Source organism: Hydractinia symbiolongicarpus, chromosome 3, assembly GCF_029227915.1.
Source record: "Hydractinia symbiolongicarpus strain clone_291-10 chromosome 3, HSymV2.1, whole genome shotgun sequence".
Classification (NCBI taxonomy): Eukaryota; Metazoa; Cnidaria; class Hydrozoa; order Anthoathecata; family Hydractiniidae; genus Hydractinia; species Hydractinia symbiolongicarpus.
In genome coordinates this window covers 4,425,824-4,447,812 of record NC_079877.1, presented here as the reverse complement: position 1 = coordinate 4,447,812, position 21,989 = coordinate 4,425,824, and the positions used below count along the sequence as shown (strand labels likewise).

Here is a 21,989-nt window from a genome sequence, read left to right as displayed (position 1 = left end):
TTTATAAATAACAATATTTTACCTCTCGCATATAGGCCTGTTGGTCTAGTGGTATGATTCTCGCTTCGGGTGCGAGAGGTCCCGGGTTCGACTCCCGGACAGGCCCTTCAATAAACCCGGACAGGCCCCAACAAAAAATTTTTATAGGCTCTCTGATCTGGTGGAAGTATCGCGCAAAAGTACGTTCTTCTTTACAAAAAAAAACGTACTTTTAATTAAATACTTTGTTGAACTTTTAAAATGCTTTTTAAAGCGTGTTTATTTCACAAGTTCTTGTACTGCATGTTTTACAACTAGCAGCATTTGCATAAAAATGTCGGTATCCCTTTAATTTTTTCTCATTTCGTAAAATAAATGTCAACATAGTATCAAACATTTCTGTCTAAACAATAACACACAATTAAAATAAAAGAATTTCGCATGTTTTCGCTTTAATTACTGTGAATAAAAAAACAAATAATTTCGCCCGATGAGGGACTCGAACCCGCGACCCTCAGATTAAAAGTCTGATGCTCTACCGACTGAGCTAACCGGGCACACTGTGTCATGGTACTCAAAGCAAAATTGTAAATAATTTATTACTAAAACAACGCCAAATTTTAGAATTTGCTAATTAAATTGACACATATTCCCACTGGCTAAAGTATCAAGCAGGCGGACACAACTGTGTTTTGTCAAAAAAGCGGGTCAAACGCCCAAACTTTGAATATACAGGTAAAGTTTTATGGCACTACACTTCTAAATCATTTACTGGCGACATAAAAGAAAATATGGTAAATTCTACGTTGGTAAACACCTACAAAATAGTTATAAATGGTAAAATTCCAAGATCCAAAATCAAATTGATCTGGTTTAATTTTGTACCTTGTTACTGACAACTGTCCTGAGTAACAAATATTATTATTAGCAACAAAAAGCTTCTACAGCGACACAGGCTGACATTCTTAGGCGATAGTAATCAACGTTCATTTGTTACAATCGCCCGTAAAAGCTGTCTCGTTTATAAAAACCTACCTATACGGAGAGGGCCCTCAGGACGAATTTCAAGCACTTTAGATATGCACTTTTTGTCTCTAAATCTTAAACTGATCCTCTTCCATAGCACGATGCGCAGATATAGAAGCTAAAAGGCGGAAGAAAAACGATATGGCGATAAATACGTTGTTTTTATTGACGTTATCAAATCCTACGAAAAATTATTCTCTTGTAACCCAATTTGTGAAAAAATTCCTACAAAAAATAATTCTCTTGTAACCTTCCATTTTGTAGGCCATGTAACTCTGTGATTCAAGCAAATCTTCGCGAGGTCGAAATAAATTTTTTTTAACCTCAAATTAATCAACTGAAGGTACACACGAAAATTTAGGAGATTTCAGGAAAACACACAAGAATCCACAAATATCAAAAGCATTAAACAAGCAATTGGATGGACAAAAGTTTATTTTCGTACTGGATGCTGAACTATTTTGAACTTGCGTTCCACAAAAGAAAATCCATTATAAGAATTAAGTTTGACATGGACTAAAATTTTCCTTATAATTTTTACAAAATATCCAGAAATTTTAGGATTATTTGAAGTAAAAAAAGTAGAAACAGATCCTCCTTGTGCTATCGCAAAAATGCTCTGTAAGCCTTTAGTGCCCAGCCGGCACAAAGATGTCTAAAAGACGTCTTTTAGACATCTTCCGCATTTCTAAAAGACGTCTTTTTTAGCGCTGATTTGTCCGTCTATAATGCATCTTTTTAAGCGTCTAAAAGAGGTCTTTTCAAAGATGCATTCCAAAAGATCTCTTTTAGACATCTTTTAAAAGACGTCTTTCCAAAGACGTCTTTTAGACGTTTTAAAGAAATTTTTTTACGACGCGTCTTTTTAAAGACGTCTTTTAGACCTTTTACAGATGTAGGAGCGACTAAAATGCATCTTAAATGCAACTTTTTAAATGCATCTTCCCAAAGACTTCTTTTAGACGTTTTTAAGAAAAACTATTACGACGCATCTTTTTAAAGACGCCTTTTAGACCTTTTACAGATGTAGAAGCGACTAAAATGCATCTTAAATGCAACTTCTTAAATGCATCTTGACAAAGACTTCTTTTATCTATCTATAAGACGTCTTCCTTTGTTTTTGTTGTTTTTGTAGGCATTTGATAAAATAAATTTAAGACGTTTACGTTAACGTTTTAAAACGTACATTTTTAATAAATTGCAGAAATAACGACATGAAAGACGACAAATATTTTGCGATAAAAATATTTTGAACTTTTTATATCAAACTCGTACAATAAATATATTTTATAATTACATAAATATAATTTAAATATAACCGGAAATAAATAAATAAAATATTATTAATAATCAACACTATACAATTCATTTATATATTCATATTTACAAATTGTGATCATTACAATAATCTGTAATACGAATTCTACTTGTGAACTTATCCATGCTATTTAAAGCATAAATTGGAACTCTAGTCGAAAAAATCTTAAGCATATTGAGCTTAGGCCATATGAAAGAGTCACCTTAAAAATTTTGTGAAAGTTGCTAGTAGTTGAAATTCGTCGTAACGCTTGCAAGGCCGAAATAAACAAAATAAATATTGGAAATAATAAGGAAGTCTGTTCAGAAGAAACAAAAAGAGATATATTAAATGTATAAATGACATTCATAAATGAGGTAAGTCGAAAGGGCTTTTTATTTGTTTTTTGGAAATTTATACATTTAAGGTACCCCTTATGTCCCTGATCCTTTGACTGGGAGCGTTTCGAAGTTTGGTTCCAATTATGCGTCTCATCTCTTGTTCGTTCGCATCTTTAAAACGCTCGTTGACAGATTCTAGAGAGAAAGAAATAGCTTATTTCCAGATAAATAATAGATTTTTATAGAAACGTAGTCAGTAAATGTTTGAGAAATAGACCAATGAACCTAACGCGATCATTTGCATACTATGTAATAGCAAAACGATTTACTCATTATTTTTGTAAATGACTGTAGCACAGTAGAACATTCTTAAAACATTATAACTTGAATCAACCGTGCCTTTCTCAATCAATCTCTCTATCCAAAAACTAAGAGAAAACACACCATACATAGAAGGGTAACAACGTAATACATCAGCTAATACACGTACCTACTATAATTCTATAAATTAATTTCCCTTCCAGCGGGACTTTGTCTTTCTTGCCTTTTAAATTGGCTTGCGCCATGAATGTAGTGGTGAAGATCCTGACGAAAATTAAAATTAAAATTAAAGGTAAGTAGACCTGGACAGTGTCATGAATGGTAAATATGAAAAATTGACTTTGTTGATTGACTGGTAAAGGAAGAAAGGCGGAGGGCAGAGCTTCCATTGACAGTTTGTACCGAAGAGCAATAAGACAGGGTTAGGATTAGAGTTAGATAAAGATAAAATTAGACAGTATTTTCCATTTAGCTTGAAGTTAGCTAGCGTCCTATATAGCTAGGTGCTACCTAATAACTAATTAGCTAGCTTCAGCAGTGTATAACAAAAACAAAATATATACATTTTCTCAATTTCTTTCAAGGTTAAAAGAAATAGTTTTTGTCTAAAAATAAAAGCATATAGAATAAAAATAACGGTTCCTTCATTAAACACCAAAACCAGAAAACAAATTTGATTTCTTTAATATTTTCTTTCCAGTCTTTGTCCTTTTTTTTGACTACTGGCTGGCTAGCTGGGTTTGCTTGTTTACATATCGCCATCTTTCTGTAAAAGATGGCCGGGACCGACTTTTTGTGTCCAGGGAAACCGAACACGAATTTGACCTTTAGACTTAGTACTAAAAACCGCTGTACTCTATTCCGAGAATCACAAAACAAAAATACTTACTTTTTAAACGACCGGTATCCCGCAGATGCTTTCATGAAACTACCGCCAATTTTTATTGAGTGTTCCAATGGTCAAGTGTCAAAGAATATCCGTCAGGGGGTGCAGGAAAACAAAATTACGACGTAATGAAATAAAAACGTATTATGAAGGGTCGCCAAAATACATTAGTATTTAAAAATAATTAAAAGTGACAATTACCACTTTCAATTTCGTGAAAAATTGATTTCCTACAAAATAAACATGCTAACTAAGTTTGCGAACACCCCCGTTATTTTAAATCGAATTTTCCATATAAAAAATCGAACGTCTTTTAAAAGACGCATTTTAGACCACTTTTAGAAGTAGGAAAAGACGTCTTTTAAAAGACGCGTTTTAGATGCATTATAGCAAAAAGAGAAAGACGTCTTTTAAAAGATATATTTTAGATAACTTTTAGATGTCTTTTAAAAGACGTCTTTTAAAGATCTTCTAAAAGACATCTAAAATGCGTATACTACAGGATTCGCATTTATTTACTTTCAAAAGACGTATAAAAGATGTCTTTTGAAAGACGTTCTTAAGAAGATGCATTAAAGACATCTTAATAGCGTTTTCTAACAGAAGATTAAAAAAAGACATCTTAAGACGTCTAAAAGACGTCTTGTGCCGGCTGGGTGGAATTAAATTTCGCAATTTCGCAACTTTTTTTCGCTTTTCACGAAATACTTTGTCACTCTCGCCATTCGCAAAAATTATTGCAAAATCTATTAAATTCTCGCGAAAATTAATTCCATAAAGGTAGACAGTCATATTTTTGAAAAATATAAATTTCTTTTACAAAATGTAGATTTCTTTCTTTTTAAGAAAGGACGAGTTTTTAAATTCTTGGAAGACTAAAAAAATACAGTGGAATCCCTCTATGGCAGACATGGTGTAAAGCGGACACCTCTATATAACGGACACTATTTCTTGGAACGGACTGATTTCAGGTCAAACTCTCACAAGAAAATCACTATAAGACGGACAGTTATAAGGCAGACACTTTATAAAACGGACACTTTTTTTCGCGCCAAATGATATTTTCCCTTGGAAAAGTTCTGTGTAAAGCGGACGCATGAAAAAAAAACATTTGTTAAAATTTGTAACGACACCAACAAACTCGTACAAAACTGAAATTTCCAGATCATAATCAGCCCCCCTGTTTATAGGCTTCCCTGTGGCTCGACATGTTATTTCGCAATTGGAAATTTTTGTAAATCGGTGGAAGATTTTGCTGAGTGTTTTTGGATACAATCTCTCTAAAGCCGAAACCTCTTTTTTTTGCACCAATGGTCTCTGTTTTAGAGAGATTCCACTGTACTTTTTTTCTCAAACCATGGTGGAATGTAACAAAACAAGCTGCAGCAAAATGTGATAAATGAAAACAGTTGAAATTAAACCAAGACATAGAAGAGCTAATAAATTATGTGCAAGCGTTGAAATAATTTGAATGGAAATCCGGCTTTATTATGCCTTTGCCTGCTTGTGATTTTCAGATTTATGGTGCTAAAATTTGCATATTTTGGACCTCGGTTCCGACTCCTAGTAATAAAAGAATATATTTATGGCATAAGCCCAATAACAATAGGGTTTTTTAAAAAAAATACAGATCCCACCCGTCGTTCCCTTGGTTCCCCTCTAAAAGCCGAGATACATTTAAAATTTTTATTTCGAAACTGTCTGAAATTTTTATTTCAGAAATATTTCGAATTTAACATTAATTCGGACAGTCCACTTAAATCATTTTTTTATTTAGAATGAAGTTCGACGTAGAAAAAAAGGCAACACGTCAGTCGCTATGTTATGTCATTTATCTAAGAGATAAAGTGCTACGAGAAATAATCTAAAATTTATTAAACTTTCGTCACTGATTTGTTTTACGCACTCGAATATAATACAAACCTCTTGGTTGGGCTTCAACTAGTACAGTTACCGTTCGAGATGTGTAAAACACTACAGAAAAATTAAAATTCAAAAATCAGAAAAACTTTTTCTTTAGTTTTGCTCCACCCACTGTTGTGCTTCTGAATATTTGTAAAAAAAATATTAAACAAGTAACATGTGTCGCAGTGACAAATAAAAATTTAGGAGCTGGTGACCCAACTTACAATATTTATTTGGTTGTACTTAGGTCGAGTTGAGTGATGAGGCAGCTTGCGTGCAGATTCTGAGGTCGAAACAGTTACTGATACAAATAAACTTAACATTGCTTTTGTCATCGATACGGCAAATATTTAAACTGTTTGAGGATTATTTTATCCATTTTAGTTATTCATCCAACGGGTGTTGTATATAACATCACAAATGGTATTGTACTCCTTTATAATAGCACTGCAAAAGAATGGTATGCACTAAAAACATGAGTTAAGTTAAATGATTACAGTCAACACCAGAAAAAAATTGTATTATATAAAACATACCGTTTAAAAAAAATGTTATTTTAATTTTTCAACTCCTTCTTTGGCGATAGACAGATATGATTAAAGCACCAGACACATTTGGACAATGTTTGTGCCAATCTATCAATTGGCTTCCCACATATCCCACAGGTGTAGAAGACAGTAATTTGCGTTTTTAAGATGACGACAACAGGTGCTTTTTACTATTTTGACTTGAAGTGAATGCAGAATAGGAAATTAGGAGTTCGGTGAGACAAGAGAAGGTTACGTCAAAGGTTATGAATATAGAGGGTAAATAATTCTGACATTGGTAAAACAGTGATAGCAATAATGGTGCACTTTAATTGGTGGGATTATCGATGTTGCGATCTCTTTGCTTCGAATTCTGTCTTTACATCAAAAGCCAATGGTGGTCTCGCTGTCTTAGACAAGGTAATATAAGTATTGGCCAACATGCGTTCAGTAATAAAAAACCTGGCACGCATGATGTTGTTTTTTTTAAATAGAACTGCGAATTGAATGGTACTTTCTGCTTTCATCATAGCATGAAGATATGTTATTTTTTTTTGAACAAATGAATTTAAATAGTCTGGTTGCAGTGAAAAGATTTGAAAGAAGTACTTCCTTTAACACAGCAGTACTATGCCAAAAGTGTACAAGTGGGAGAAAAAAGACAAACTCATCGAAACGATACATTTAAAAAAGAGAAAACTTGCGGTTAGTTCATTGCGTAACAATAAGATTTTATTCACACAATATTATGTAAGCGTAATGCTCTCCCTTGGGAATGGCTAGCCTAAAGTCTCTGTCTTTAATCCAGAAAAAAATTTCCAACGTTTGTGGCAACCAAAGAACTTCGTTTTTCTTTTGCAGCTGATGGCCAATTAATCTTTCGTTGCGGCATTGGTAATGGCGTTTAACGGATTTGCAGGAAAAAACAGTATAAATATACGAAAGAGCACATCGAACATATCTATCAAAACTATTCAAAAACTTTAGTGGTGAAAAACGTTCCCCACATTCGTAGTTGGTGAAAGCAATTCTTACAAAATTTTAAACGACAAAATTTCCTTATCCATCAAATTCTGCACAAAAAATCTACTTAAAAAAAGTATACGTACTAAGTTTTAAAATGCAAAAATGTTACAAATTTCCTTCAAACTTTATGACAGCGAAAGTTTGGTCCTAAAATTGGTGCGAACACACAAGAAGCAAGGTAACAAGCTGCTACGCTTCTATTGCCACTGTATATGTAGCCCATAGTAATAGCACCTAACTTTTACTAACTTTCACATATATAGGTTTTCTTTATTTGCTCATATCTGCTAAAGTTAAAATAGGATATATACAAAAATGTAACAAAAACCCATTCGCGCAAAATATACTACGGATAGTTCACCGATGTTACATGGTGTAGCTGGTATAGCATATTACAGAGTATATATGTCATTTTCATTCTCCACCAATCCTTTAAGTAAAAAGGGTAAGCAACAATACAAGGTAAGCGACAAACTTTAGGTTAAAACCATTTACATCGATAAAAACAGATTTCAACCATTGTAAATATCAGTCTCTGAACTTTTTATTTACTTTTATACTACTAACTTCTGTTTAAAGAGCAAGGCATGCAAGTTAGTCTCAAAATAATGTAAAAGTAAAACTGACTTTACAATACCGGTTGATATATGAAAAACTCAACATATATTAAGACAGGAACGCCACTCATTTTCAGTAGGAAAATTCCAGGTGTTTTCCATTTTTTTGAGTTAGTTTGACAAAACAGGAATTATAACAAGGAAAACGTTAGAAGCTTTTATAACTTAGAGAATGGTAAAATAGATCTAGTCAAAAAAAAAAAGAATGAAAATGTTATTTTCCAGGAATTTTCTCAAATTTTCAGGAGTGTATTCCACTGCAGGACTTTTAAGAAGTAGTGGCTTTGAGAGGAAAAATTTTAATGCACAATATAAGATTATATAAAATGCAGAATGAATTTAGAAATAAATTAAGTGAAGTAAAAAATAGCAAAATAAAGATGTCTTAATGCCATTTATATACCACTGTCAAAAAGAAAGTTACCATGAGTTTTATAAATTCTAATTCGATAGAATTGATTTTTTTTTTTTTTTGCGTTAAAAAAGAGGCGAAGTAAAAATCCAACAAAGAAGACACAGTTTTACATGTAAACAAATGCAAAAACATTTTGTATCGTAGATTACAAATCGTGTTATAGCAAGTAGCTTAGTTATATTATCATGAATTTTCTTTAATGTATAAAAATAGTAAAAATAAATTTCTTTTAAAAATTTTTTTATACAATTTTAAGTATACTTTTCGCAAGGATAAATATTAAAACCTCTTTCTGGTTTGCTGTTAAAATCTATCGATCTTCCTTCAACTTTAAAATCTTTGACACAGCCTTGAAAACCACGAGAAAATTTTCTTCGGGACAAAACTGAAACATCCTCACCTCCACCTAAAAACGTTTGAACTCTATTTAATACACATTCACAACATAGGGTATACACTTGCGCTATACTGAACAACAGGTTTCTTTTACACAAGGTCACCAGAAAACAAAATTCATGCACTTTCCAAGAAAAACTAATAATTCCAGGTTTATATTACGATGTGTGTAATGTTGAGAAAATTTTCAAGAATCAGTTAAATTAACAGCTGACTCAGGGAGGCCGCAAATAACGCGAAGGGGGGCATTATTAGCAATCGTAATTCATTTTTCTTCAATTTTGCTCGCGTGCCCAAATTCTTTTGTATTTTAGTTTCCTCTCATGATTAAGGTCTGGTAGCTATATGGATTTAAAACTTTTGGGACAGCACCGTTGAGCTTTTTAAATATACAAAATTTCATTTGTGGTTATTTATATGTAACTTACTTTTCTCTCAAAGAAAAATAAATATTAAAAAACATGAAATATTTTTCTACTGTTGTTACTTTCCCCTAATTACAATGCGCATTCAGGCTCTATAATATTTAAAATTAATTTTCCTCCAATTTTCTATTCTATTCAATTCTCCATCTTTTTCAATCTAACAAACAGTCAGCATCTGACAAAAGAAAGATCAAAAAATTGACAGAAATCTTTGAAGGTTTCCTTCGAGGACTTGCCTCTGCAAAAATTTACTGCGCAATAAAAATCGAGTTTAAAAATCTTTTGTTTCTAACAACAATTATTTTCTTGCGACTTGTAGTTTAAATTTAACAACAACATTTGCACTTTTCTCCTGAAATAACGCGTGCAGAAAATATGAGTAGTAAAGATAGTTTAGAGAAACAATTTTGCGCACATACTTTTGAGTGTAAAATATTATTAACACGTAAGAAAACGTTTCAATAATTTTCAATAACTAAAAAAACCTTTCTACTTTTTCAAGTAAAAAGTAACATTTCTTTTTACCCCTTTCGACTTTTTTATCTTTGAGATACAGTTTCCACAAAAAATTATTTTCTATTTGAATAAGTTTTAAAAAAATTGGCTACATTAATACAAGTGAAACCTTTGTTTACTACAATCCGGGAAAAAAATAAAAAAACAAAGACAGCTTTTTCGCAAAATTGTTACTTTTGCGCGGTGAGATGTGCGGTTTCATTTTTTTCACTATTGTAGTTTTAACTGCCTTCAGTATTTAACCTCTATAATAGGACCTGTTTCGGGTCTAATCGAAAATTTACAGCAACTTTAACTTAAAGAGTTCATAACAAACGTAACATGATTCTTAAACATTTCGAAGCGAATATGTTTTCTATCTGTGCAGAATTGACAATTGTAAGTTCAAAATTTCAGGAGTAAATTTTTATGAGTAAAAAAAATGTCGCAAATCCACGAATTGGACAAGAAAATGTTTCGTGATTCGTGATTTATAATAATTTCACTATTTCGAATTGCTATGTTTAAAACAAATGTCCCTCAGAGGATTTTTTTGTTTTTACCCTGTAGCAAAGCATCAATTTTTATTTGTGCTTTACAGGTAAAGTGGCTTATATTTTTAATAACAGAAAAGGAAAAGAAGTAATTTTCAGAGACAGGATCATTTTGTTAAGGTGCATACGTTTAAAGCATCACCCCCTATTTTTTTCTAATACTACGCAAATATATTTTTTCGTTTGAAGAAAAATTTGGCGACTCGAAGATAAGACATTTTAAACCATATTATTTAACAAAAATTTAGTGCATATACTTTTATGAATTGGCAATTGAAAAAGTTTGTACCTAACAAATTCTTTGCGAATAATCATCCTTAAAAGTTTCGCGAGATAAAATTTAAAAATTGCGACAGGAAGAATTAAATCAATGTCTTACCTAAGATTAAGTTGGAATAAACATCAAGATTTCTGTTCCGACCTTCAGAATAAATCGTGAATTCTCGTTTGCCGTCAATACTACAGCCCAATGTAGGTCCATTTCTACGGAGAAAATTTAGTTACGTAATAAACAGAACCAATAAAAAGTAAATTGTTATGTTGATTGGATTAACAAAAGCACTTGTGATGTGGTTGTGATATCGCGCATCGTGCTAGACGTCTGTCTACAAAATTTGCACCACTAATATGTGTGAAACTAGTCGTTAACCATTAGAGAAGCAATGGAAAATTACCCGTCGCAGCAGAGTCGATAAAAATACAACACGTTTGTTACTTGTAGTTGAAAGATGTTGTGCCTGGTTTAGCATGGCCCGGTTTATCGACATTATTATAGAGATTTAATAAACATGAAACAGTCTGCTGTTGCAACAATCCTTGTCAGTTGTGTATGCCAGTTGCTTTGAAATTTTATTAAATTTATTTTATGGCATAAAAAAATCTGAGAAAGAAATGGAAGAAAAGTATAGCTATCTTTTCATTAAGCTTTACAGTAAAATGTCAAACCAGGTCTACCTGGTAATCTCAACATCGTGCCATTCACCATCACTAACACGAGTATGACTTCTTCCTTCTGCAAGACCACTTCCCAATTCATATCTAAAACACAGGTTAAATGTTCTTTTTCAGCATTTACATACCTGTTATGAAAGTTAAACTAAAGTTATTTCTATGAGTAAACAGTTTTCCAAACAGGTTTTATAATTAGTTATGATTTCCTTCATTTTGGTCAAACACAATTTTTGAGCTTCCTACAAAGTTGTAACAATAAAGTTTCTGAAACAAATGGACACACTTCCGACAGTTAAAAATATATAAAGCTGAGTTTCCAAAAGGAAAAAAACTGTCCTCAAAAACTTACTGCACTTCAAAGTACCCATTACGTAATCCAAGAAGCAAAAAGTCGGGACTAATATCAATGTTCTGACCGAACCACAACAACAAGCCATTTTGTTCTCGTGTTTTCATGGAAATGAGAATGCGACTTCTTTCCACTCTTCTACAATAAATATAGACCCAAATAAAGGGTAACAAGATAGTAAAATATACAAGTTACAAAATAAAAACAAACATAAAACAAAACAAAGGAAAAGACCTAAGGAAAATAAAACACAAGAAACAAAAAAAAAACTTTCAAAGCAAGGAAATAAATAAGCATCTGATAATCCCTAAAAAAAATAATAAACCTACGGCATACCTTATTAGACTTTTCGGATAAACCAAAAAGCTCTCTTCATTGAATAAGATAGCATCACCGATTGAGGTTGCTAAAAGGCGAATATTTATGCAAACAAAAGCAAACAATGTTTTGGAACACTAAGTTCTATAAATTGTGCCTTACATTTTCATAAGAAAGCCTGCAAAGTTTTGAAGCTTCTCCTCTCCAAATTAAATATTACGAAACTTTAAATATTATATCAAGAAAAATTTAAATCTGTGACTGATACACAAAAGAAACTCTAGTACATTGCTCGCCATGAAAATGTAAGCACATAACTATCGCTTTATACCATACTCCTAAAAAATGATGTAGAAGTCTAGGGGTCAGACAAAAATCCATCACTAGGATATCAGCAAATGCCAGCAACAAAGTAAAAGGTTTGTTTTCTTAAAGGAAGCAACAAAATAAGTATTTCACCTTTTTCACATGATGTTCCCGTATACCCAATTGGGCACATGCAGAGGTCTCCTTTCCTTGTCTTATTGGAACATTTTCCACCATTGTTACAGTCAGGATATCTTCCACATGATTTCACACGTTTATCGCATGTTTTTCCGCTATACTTTGACAAACATTTACATTTAAAAGATTCTTTTGAAATGATGTGACATGTACCACCATGGAGACATGGTTGAGACAAACATGGTGAATTGAATTTATAACAACTGGAATAATATTTTGCTTCGATGAAATCTTCTGCTAAATTTATTCTTTTCCCATTCATAATCAATTCTCGAATACAACCAAGCATACCTGGAAGTTCGCCTCGTTTCCCACCACCAATAACCAAGGTCGACTTTGCGTTTAAGCTTAATGAGTAATGGCGTCCAGATGAGGCGGTTTTATAAGCTTGACCATTGTTTACAGACAATGAAGCATATCTTCTTCTCTGCTCTGCATAAACATTAATCCATTTCCCAATGTCAACTTTTCTCTTTGTAGTTATAACAACAACGCCATCACCAAGGTCATACTTTAAAACAACTTTTCCATTCCGTATGTGAATTTTTAAGAACTTTTGTGAATTTCGAAATTTTTGCTTGATTGAAAATACTTCCACATCGTCTCGTGTTAAAATTTTAAATGAAATTGAGACGGTCAATGAATTGGGGAGAAACTGTGTTAGCTTGTATGAAATATAAGTCTTTCGGTGAAAAGATGGTATGGTAATAGAGTGTCCTGGGAATAAAGAAAGAAAGAAATAAGTCACTCTTATTTGCCTAAAAGTGTATGATTCGTTACTTTTTTTGAAGCAACTTTTGTTTTTTATAATTTATTATTTACTGCGGTTTTGTATGAAAAACCTTTAGATTTAGACATTGTTTAAACAACCGTTAAAAAAAACAAGTACTAGAGGATGTGAATTGGAAAATGATCATCAGGTATCAACATTGTAAACCCACAATGTTGATACCTCCATAACATATTAACTTTTATTGCGTATAATTTACCCCTTAGTCAAAGATGTATAGAACACAGTCGTTTCAACAGGCAACAGTTACCAACTACGTCCATGAAAAAAAAACTTAAATCCTAAATAACTTTAAATCCTTTTAACGTAAAAATTCACATTTTTACTTTAGCGAACTTTGACTTGTTTGGGTTGTATGATTTCATTCTAACACAAAACTAAGTTATCTAGATCTAAACTTGTTAAGAAGATTACGAAGATAAATAAAACTTCATGTTTGTAATCAATACACAACTGCTGAAAGTAGTTAAACGATGTTACAACAAAAGGGAAAACACAAAGTAAACTAAATGAAATTTTTTTTTACCTTTCCCACATCTTTTACCATATCGTCCAAGAATACATTTACAAGTATAACCATTGCCAACATTATTCGTACATTTTCCACCACTTTTGCAAGCTGCAGGATAGCAACTCTCAACGCGCTCTTCACATCGCGAACCAGTATAAGAAGCAGGACACTTGCATGTCTTTCCTGTTCTTGTTTTGGCTGGCCAACACTCTCCTCCATTCAGACACGACTGTTTACTGCACGTCTTACAAGCAACAACTTTTCTTAAAAGAAGGGGCTCCGAAACTAAAAGAAAAGTAAATAAACTCCATAAACCTTATTTAAATGTGAAAATTGATGAAAGAATGCAAGGGAGCATTACGTTTTTTGGTAACTTGAATTAAAAAATTTGTTTCCCAGAGTTAAAGAAACTTGATACCTACCAAAATGCTTTTCTACACCATTTACAACCAACTGACTAATACATCCACTAAAACCACTTCTTAAATTAATTTGCTTGACAATCTTATCATAATTTTCATGACCACCAAGAAATATTTCACTGTTTAAGTTCAATCTACGGTACTTTCCTCCTGATTTACCACCAACAATTTGTTGATTGTTCACTTGTAAATAACCACTGCCTTCATCGCGTGATGCAACAATAGTTACCCATTGGCTTAAACTGACCCTAAACTTGCTCCTAATATATGACTGACCAGATCCAAGGTCATACTGAAATACAACAAAACCATCTCTTAGGCTAAGCGAGATAAAATCTTTCGAAGCCTTTCCACTATAGAATAATAATCCTTCAGGTTGTAATGGCTTCATAGAAATTGTTATCCTTGTGGTGTGCAAATCATATTCCATTTTATCGAACATGATCATAGAATTGTAGGTAGTATTGAAACTTGGAACAAACTCTAAAATGAAATTCTAATTAAGCATGTATATATTATGTGAAAATGTTTATGAAAAAGAAGATTCAGAAAATTCGATACTGGCAAAGTTTCATTTCATTATAATTATTAAATCCTATTGAATCTAATTGCTCACTAAATTTTTGCTGCTTACCATAAACTTGTAACTGCACTAATCCCTCAGATATACCAAGATCATTTTCAGCCCGACAAATATAAGTGCCTGCATCTGATGGTTTAGCACTTGATATGAGAAAAAAATCTCGTTTGATGTATCTTTCTTCTGGTAGGTTACCATTTAATTTTAACCATGTTATTTTTGGATTAGGTGAGCCTGTAGCGGAGCAGTAAAACTTTGCTTCTTCTTTAAAATTAACCGTTAAGATTTTAGGTGAAACGGAAACAATAGGATCACCTAAAAATATATTTGTATACAGAAAAAAATTTACTTTACTACAATTGATATGGTTAGCAAACATAAATTTTCATAAGCTTTAATTAAGTTTTGCAGACCATTCATTATAATTTAAAAAGTTTAAACAGTTGCACAGATTACGCTGTAAATAAAACAGATTAAAGTGCAGTACATGTCTGCATTTCTTTGCCATATATCTTTAAATCTCAAACCAAAAAAATATTTTTATTAAAAGTTGTACTATTAAAAGGTGTACCAAACAAGCTTAAAACATAAAACATACAACATCATTTAAAGAAATTGACTAACACTGAAATGGCAGAAACTAGAAAGAACATTAAATTACCTTTAACAATAATTTGAACTTCTGATAACACAGATGCAAATTTGTTTTCAGCCAAACAGCGGTAGGTTCCCGCATGTTCAGAATGGATTTTACTGAAATGCAATGTCCCACCCCTTATAATCACATCTCTAGGCATGTTGTCCTTAATTTTACTCCATTGAAGTGAGGGTTTTGGTTGTCCATAACCTTTACATTGAATTGATTTTTGGGTACCTGCCAATACTGTGATAACACTATCAACATCAATATTTGCTCGCGGAATTTCTAAAAATAATTGACAAGGTGTTTCTTAAGCAATAAATGTAGATTAAACACTGAAAGAACTAAAACTTCGTGTATTAGAATCAATAACAGCTGAATGAACTTTACTGGCCCTGGCACAAGACACAAGAAAAGAAAAACGTAGAAAAGTGTTACCATTAACAGCAACTGTAAAAGTTTCTTCGATTATCCCACCAGAATTGCTGGCCTGACATTTATACTGACCATGATCATACTTTGTTACTTCATCAATTGTTAAGAAATCCTTTCTTGATGTCGCAGTTGAACTACTGGGTATCAGCCATTTAATGCTAGGTTTGGGATACCCTGTGGCTTCACAATGCAGCATAATTCTGTCCTTGAGGTTGACATACGTGCGAGATTTGTTACTTGTTACTATCCATGGAGGTTCTAAAATATCATATAAATCAATTAGCAAAAGTTATTTTACAAATAAACAATTCCTTACCTCAAGAAAAATGCACAGAAATGTGCACGTTATATCAAAGGCTACAAATATATACTGTATTCCTAAATTTGCACAACTGGAATTTTTGATTGCACCAGATTTCCTCAAATAATTATTTAGTCTAAGGAAAGGCATACAGTACTGGAATCAGGACACCTAACATCGTGAGCGTGTATCATGCGCGACACGAATGATCCGCGATCTTATTGTGACCATTGCCATAGAAAAAATGTTAACAAAGAACTTCACGATAGTCTCGATGTATAAAAAAATAATCATGCTATCCCGATCGTCACTATTAATTGTGATTGTCGCGATGGATCGTGAATAACATTAAAAATATTAAACAATAGATGGGTATAATCTTGTGTCTTTTTTTTCAAATTTAAAAATTCTTTTGCATCTTGCAATATATTTATATTGGAAATTGGATTTTAGAAATAAGGCGACCATACCGTAATTAGTTGTTCACGGGCTATAGGATAGTAGCTTACTGTCAGCAAAATAAAAATAATTTTATCAAAAATGTATAGTCGGAACAACAAGAGCAAAAAAAATTGAAAAATAACGATGGAGGAGGGTCTTACAACAACCAATTTTTTTCTATGTATTTTCGCATAACGCACGCAGTTTATATTTTTTAGTTGCGAAGAAAAAATAATAAAAATTTGTCTCACTAAAAAAATGGAACTAGCACTCAAGGTAAAAAGCTAACAACATAATAATTATCAGGGATTGTCTGTAACAGCGATGTACGGCACATTATATTCTAATTTTTATAGAATTTTGTTATCCATTTATATCTCAGCAATCATAGAGGCCATTTATCGTTTTCTCTGCTTTTTGTCTAGTTACAATTTAGGTTGATTCCATATATCGTTTCTTAATTTCTCGTCGATTCGAGCGTTTCAATTTCTTTCAAGCCTTTTCAGTTTTTCTCATCGCGGTTTTCTTTTTTATTTAATGTATATAAAAAAATTTATTTTTTGAACACTTATTTATTCTTAATCTATAATTTTTTTCATTTTTATATTTCATTTTAGGGAGAAGAACAATTTTGTACAAAATTGAACCCAAATAAATGTTAATAATAATAATAATAATAATCATAGTGTGCATGATAAAATATATTGCCGCAATGGGGAGGAGATAGTTGCATGTGTCTTATTAATTGTATTTTGAATTGTATTTTTCATATTTTCAATGGTCCTGTTGCTTGAAGGTAGCGAAGATAAAAAAGATACATTTAATTTTGCATTTTTAAATATTTTTTACAGAAATTAATAATGAAGTCTTGGGCACTAGGTTGTGAAACACATGTCAATAACACCTTAAAAATGATACCTGCTATACTGCTCTATTACCAGAAGCAAATTGTTCTCAATGTGATTGCAAAGATATAAATACATTAGAATTACATTCAGCACAAAAGAAAAAATTATCTCCAGAATTGTGTTTTAGAGAGAATACGGTAAAAGTCTTGCACTATTAGATTTTAGCAAGCGTAATTTTAAACACATATAATAATCATAACAAAGAAGGGTGTTATGACAATAATAATATTTTTTTATGAGATGGGATAAGAAAATGTTTTTATGTTTTTAATTTTTTTTTTCTTAAAAACTTTTTTGCTTGATATTATTTTTTTGTTTTCTTGAAAATTAGGGCCGCTTGGGCCTGTAGAACAACTAATTAGGTTGGATTTGTCTAAACAAGAAAGAAGCTTACAACGACGAAACTATTTTTCATTTAAAAAACCAACAATAAAATAACTTTTTATTTTCAATGGTGTTATTCTCTCATGACACTAATTAAGTGTTATTATAATGTTTAAAGATGTATCATGACGGTCGCGATGTGGATTGCGAAAATCACGATGCATCATGAAAGTCACCCCCACGATGGATCGCGACTTTCATGATGCTAAAAAATTTTACTATCGCATGATACGCGGTCCACGATGTTAGGTGTTCTGATTTCAGTACTGCAGCTGGTTTAACAGTAAAATCCATTTAGTTTAGTTCTTACAAATGGCCCACCTACTACGGTAACTTCAGCCGAAGATATAGAAACGCCATGGATGTTTTTAGCAGTACAAACGTATGTTCCTGCATCTTCGGTTCTTGCTGCTGTTGCAACTAATTCATTGTCAAAGCTAAGAAGGGACTGATAAGAAAGTTCGTTTGTACCAACTTTTTTCCATTCAATTGTAGGTGGTGGTGAACCAAGTACTTGACACTTCAAGTTAAATGACCTTCCTTTTTTTATTACAACATATTCTGGAGATATTTTGGCTGTGGGTGGGACTAAATTGAAAATAAACATGAAATGTTTATTGGTAAAAAAATAACTAAGATTTACTATAGCAACTGATCACAGTATATATTGATCTCAAAACTAAATTCTAAAGGTTTGCTTGTTAGATGTTTAACTAAAAAGCATTTTCAAATATATTTGGAACTAAAAAATGCTAGATTTAAGGTCGCTCAAACTCTAATAATACAAGAATCTTTACGTATATTAATTCATTTAATCTCACAAAGGTTAATAAAACAAATTGAACAAAATTAATAAAAAATAGCTGTTGTACTCACCAACAATGTCTAAGGTTGCAGACACTCTGCTGCTACCTTTCCTGTTTTTTGCGCGACAGTGATATTCCCCAGCATCACTTTCTTCTACCGAATCAATATGCAAGAGACGTCTGTGTGATATTTTTGTCCGGCTATTATCTCTAGTCCAATAAACTTTTGGGTTAGGCACACCTCTTGCATCACAGAATAACTTCACTTCATCACCAACCTTAGCAGTTACTTGTGATGGAAGAATACTAGCTGTTGGTACTTTATCCTCACTATTCACTAGAAGATTCCAAAGGTTACAGTAAAAACAATAATTTTAAAATACCAAAAGCCTTCTATACTATATAATACCTCTTATATTGAGCCAGTCATGTTTTTCACCCAAAGCACTTGCTCCCTTGCAAGAATACATGCCAGAGAAATCAAAATCAGCCACAAATTCCACTCTTAAATATCCTTTTGTATTATTTATTTTGACATCTTTGGTTGATATGTTAATGGAACTTGGAAAAGCCATCACAACAGCAGGAACAGGGTGACCAAAGCCATAACATTCAATTTTGATCTTATCGCCATTAGCAACATGTCGTAGTCCTCTTGGTTTAAGATGCACTCTTGGGTCTCCTAAAATAAATAGCTATGAATTTAAAAGAACTGCATTGGCACTAATGGATAATTCAAATTTGCAGGAAATAAAAACAAACTAAATCAAATAAAAAGTGAAACAATAAATCATTAGTAATGGTAGAACTTTCAGTCTTGATGTTTAAATGTGAACAAACCAAAATTTATCCAACTAGTTAACAGCCTAAAGTCAAACGATTTTAGGCTGTTAACTAGTTAAAAAGAAATTGTTAGCTTAAATGCTTTATACACTCTACAACTGTCTTTATAGCATATAGTATTTTAGTATAGTATTGAAATCTGCAAGTTTAACTCCACAAAAATATAACTTTTTAGTTCTTTAAAATATAATTTTTTGAGGAAACAAATTTTAACTTTATTACAACAGTTCTTACAAAAAAAACAAAACAAAAAAAAGTTGAAAGTAATAAAATAATAATTAAAAATAAAAATTAAAATTTTCAAAAAGTATCACTTATGCTACAAAATAATTGTGTATCAACATCAAACTTAGCATTAAATATCTCATAAGCATATCATAAGTTTCTTCCTTAAAAAATTATTCTTTCCAAGGAATTGTTTGCAATAAGGATTCCAAAACTTTCCAGGTTAAAATTAATAAAATTTTACATATAAACATAATGTGTGGTATTAAACAACAAAAATACTGAGTAATACCTTTCACTTTAATTGAGACTTTCTCTTCCACTCTACCAGCAATATTTATACCGACACAAGAGTAATTTCCTTCATGGCTTTTAAATAACTTTGCAAACTTTAACAATAACCCACCATGTGATTCTTTAATGTAACGAGATGATACACGATAACCACCTGAACTGATCCAATGTAAAGTTGGCTTTGGGATGCCACTAGTTGACTTACAAAAGAAAGTTGTTTTATCACCAGCATATACTGTTCGGTGATGAGGACCGGTAACTGTTAACTTTGGAGACAATCGCCCTATAATTATTTTTAAAAATATGAAACAGCACATACATTATTGCCCAAAAAATCATTGTTCTTATTAAAGAAATATTAACCGGATATCTTGTGCACTCTTAGTATAAAATAGTGACTTATTCAAGGGACGGTCAAGTCAAACTGCTACAATATATCAGACTTGCCATAAGCAGAAACTAGTTAAGGCACATACACGAATAGTTAAATTTAACATAAATGGAATTCATTCTTTTGTGCTTAAGATTTAAATAACCATTAGGTCTAAAAGATAGGTCTTATTTGCAATTTATACATAGAATTTTGATTTTAAAGGAATATATTATATAATAATGAAAACAGCAGGTTTAATCTATTCATTCTAAGTAAGCCCTACAGGAAGAACATTCAATTTAATTTTTAATATTAATAATTAGTATGAATCCCAAGGAGCATAAAGCATTAATTCACTTACTTTCAACTGAGATAACTGATGTTGAACTGTGCACACCAAGCTTGTTCTGACCAGTGCATACGTAAGTGCCACTGTCTGTCGGAACTGCCTTAATAATATGCAGTTCATGACCTTTAACAACATGATTGCTAGTAAGTAGTCCATTTGGCTTGCTCCACAAGACAAGAGGAGATGGTGAACCAGTGACATTACATTTGATGAAAATAGACTTTCCTTCAATAACTGTGGCAAACTTTGGTGATAATAGAGTTGTTGGTTTATACCCTGGCTCTAAATAAAACAAAATTAAATGCTACTAAAAAGTAAAAACACTAGTGCAATTTCCTCCCTAATTTTCTACCTGTTGTTTCCACACAGAATGAAAAAATTGTGACCTTGGTTCTACTTCCCCTTGAACTGATTGGAAAATTTTTTACTCATGTGGTGTAAACAATTTAAGTGCACAGGAAATTGTCCAGAGGTGGAAAATAGCCTAAGGTACATAAGAGGTGATAAATTCATTCAGCATGGAGGTATAAAAGAACAGAAGATACAACTCACGATTTGTCCATTTAAATTCTATACAAATTTGTATTGAAAGGGGTGTTCTTTGAAACTATGCGTGATGCAAAGTTCCCTGGATATTCAGAGTTTTGCTGCACACTTGTGGTTGTTTCCGTTTTTTAAAAGCCATTCAAATACATATTCCCTGGAGGCTGAGGTCTAAGTGGCTTTTGAATTTATTAGTCAATCATCTTTCAAGGATATGCAAACATTAGACACACGAGAAAACTTCAGTATTTTTGAGAAAAAGTGGAAAAACATTAAAAATATGTGTTGCAAAAGAGTGGCCTAAAACATAAGATATTACATGGGCCATTGTAACGCCGTTATCACCATGGCACAATTAATGTTTAAGAAAACGTCTCTGAAGATTTCAAGTCGATCTATTAATGTTTGCACAGTTTATAGGCTTTTATATCTGACATACTTTTAAGCAAAATTTCTGTAAAAAACGCGGGCAAGAGCCATTATGAATGTTTTATTCCCTGAATGATCCTTTTGCTTCATTTCTGTATGCTAAAGTTTTGTTTATTTAAGATTTCTTACTGAAAAGAAAGCATAAATTTTTGGGAAGCATCTGAAATTAACGTGTATTAGACACGTTAGTTTTACATGTTTTTCAAAAAAGCTTTTTTTCTTTCGCTTTTTTCTTAGCCTGGAAAAAACAAATAATAAATGTGAAATGTTTAATATGAACATAGATTGAAGAAAGAAACGTTTTCATAGACTGATGTACTTAAGATCCTGACGAAGACCGTCTGAATAAATATATATCTAACAAAACTTTTTTTATATTTTTT

At 32.0% G+C, this 21,989-nt stretch overlaps 1 protein-coding gene, 1 long non-coding RNA gene and 2 other non-coding genes across 5 annotated transcripts in view; 1 reads left to right on the top strand and 3 right to left on the bottom strand.

The window, feature by feature from the left end:
- The first annotated feature begins 34 nt into the window (after positions 1-34).
- Positions 35-106, top strand: Trnap-cgg (transfer RNA proline (anticodon CGG)). Its single transcript has one exon. It is a non-coding gene; the product is annotated as a tRNA-Pro (tRNA).
- Positions 107-463: 357 nt separating this feature from the next.
- Positions 464-536, bottom strand: Trnak-uuu (transfer RNA lysine (anticodon UUU)). Its single transcript has one exon. It is a non-coding gene; the product is annotated as a tRNA-Lys (tRNA).
- A 2,139-nt stretch (positions 537-2,675) lies between these two features.
- On the bottom strand, positions 2,676-5,864 carry LOC130635545 (uncharacterized). The gene is made up of 2 exons (XR_008982168.1): positions 3,134-5,864; positions 2,676-2,838 (listed from the first exon to the last, which is right to left on the bottom strand). It is a non-coding gene; the product is annotated as an uncharacterized LOC130635545 (long non-coding RNA).
- Positions 5,865-6,949: 1,085 nt separating this feature from the next.
- The window catches only part of LOC130635542 (basement membrane-specific heparan sulfate proteoglycan core protein-like), a 41,580-nt gene continuing 26,540 nt past the window's right edge, over positions 6,950-21,989 (bottom strand). For both annotated transcript variants that reach the window (XM_057444901.1, XM_057444903.1), the window contains 16 exons: positions 20,647-20,916; positions 19,911-20,195; positions 18,960-19,232; positions 18,621-18,887; positions 18,066-18,332; positions 15,714-15,968; positions 15,297-15,560; positions 14,690-14,950; positions 14,056-14,538; positions 13,649-13,918; positions 12,288-13,049; positions 11,847-11,916; positions 11,511-11,648; positions 11,165-11,248; positions 10,590-10,693; positions 6,950-8,746 (listed from right to left, as the gene is read on the bottom strand). In XM_057444901.1, the coding sequence (XP_057300884.1) occupies positions 8,592-8,746; positions 10,590-10,693; positions 11,165-11,248; positions 11,511-11,648; positions 11,847-11,916; positions 12,288-13,049; positions 13,649-13,918; positions 14,056-14,538; positions 14,690-14,950; positions 15,297-15,560; positions 15,714-15,968; positions 18,066-18,332; positions 18,621-18,887; positions 18,960-19,232; positions 19,911-20,195; positions 20,647-20,916 (4,208 nt within the window). In that variant the 3' untranslated portion in view covers positions 6,950-8,591. The remainder of the gene's footprint in view (positions 8,747-10,589; positions 10,694-11,164; positions 11,249-11,510; positions 11,649-11,846; positions 11,917-12,287; positions 13,050-13,648; positions 13,919-14,055; positions 14,539-14,689; positions 14,951-15,296; positions 15,561-15,713; positions 15,969-18,065; positions 18,333-18,620; positions 18,888-18,959; positions 19,233-19,910; positions 20,196-20,646; positions 20,917-21,989) is intronic.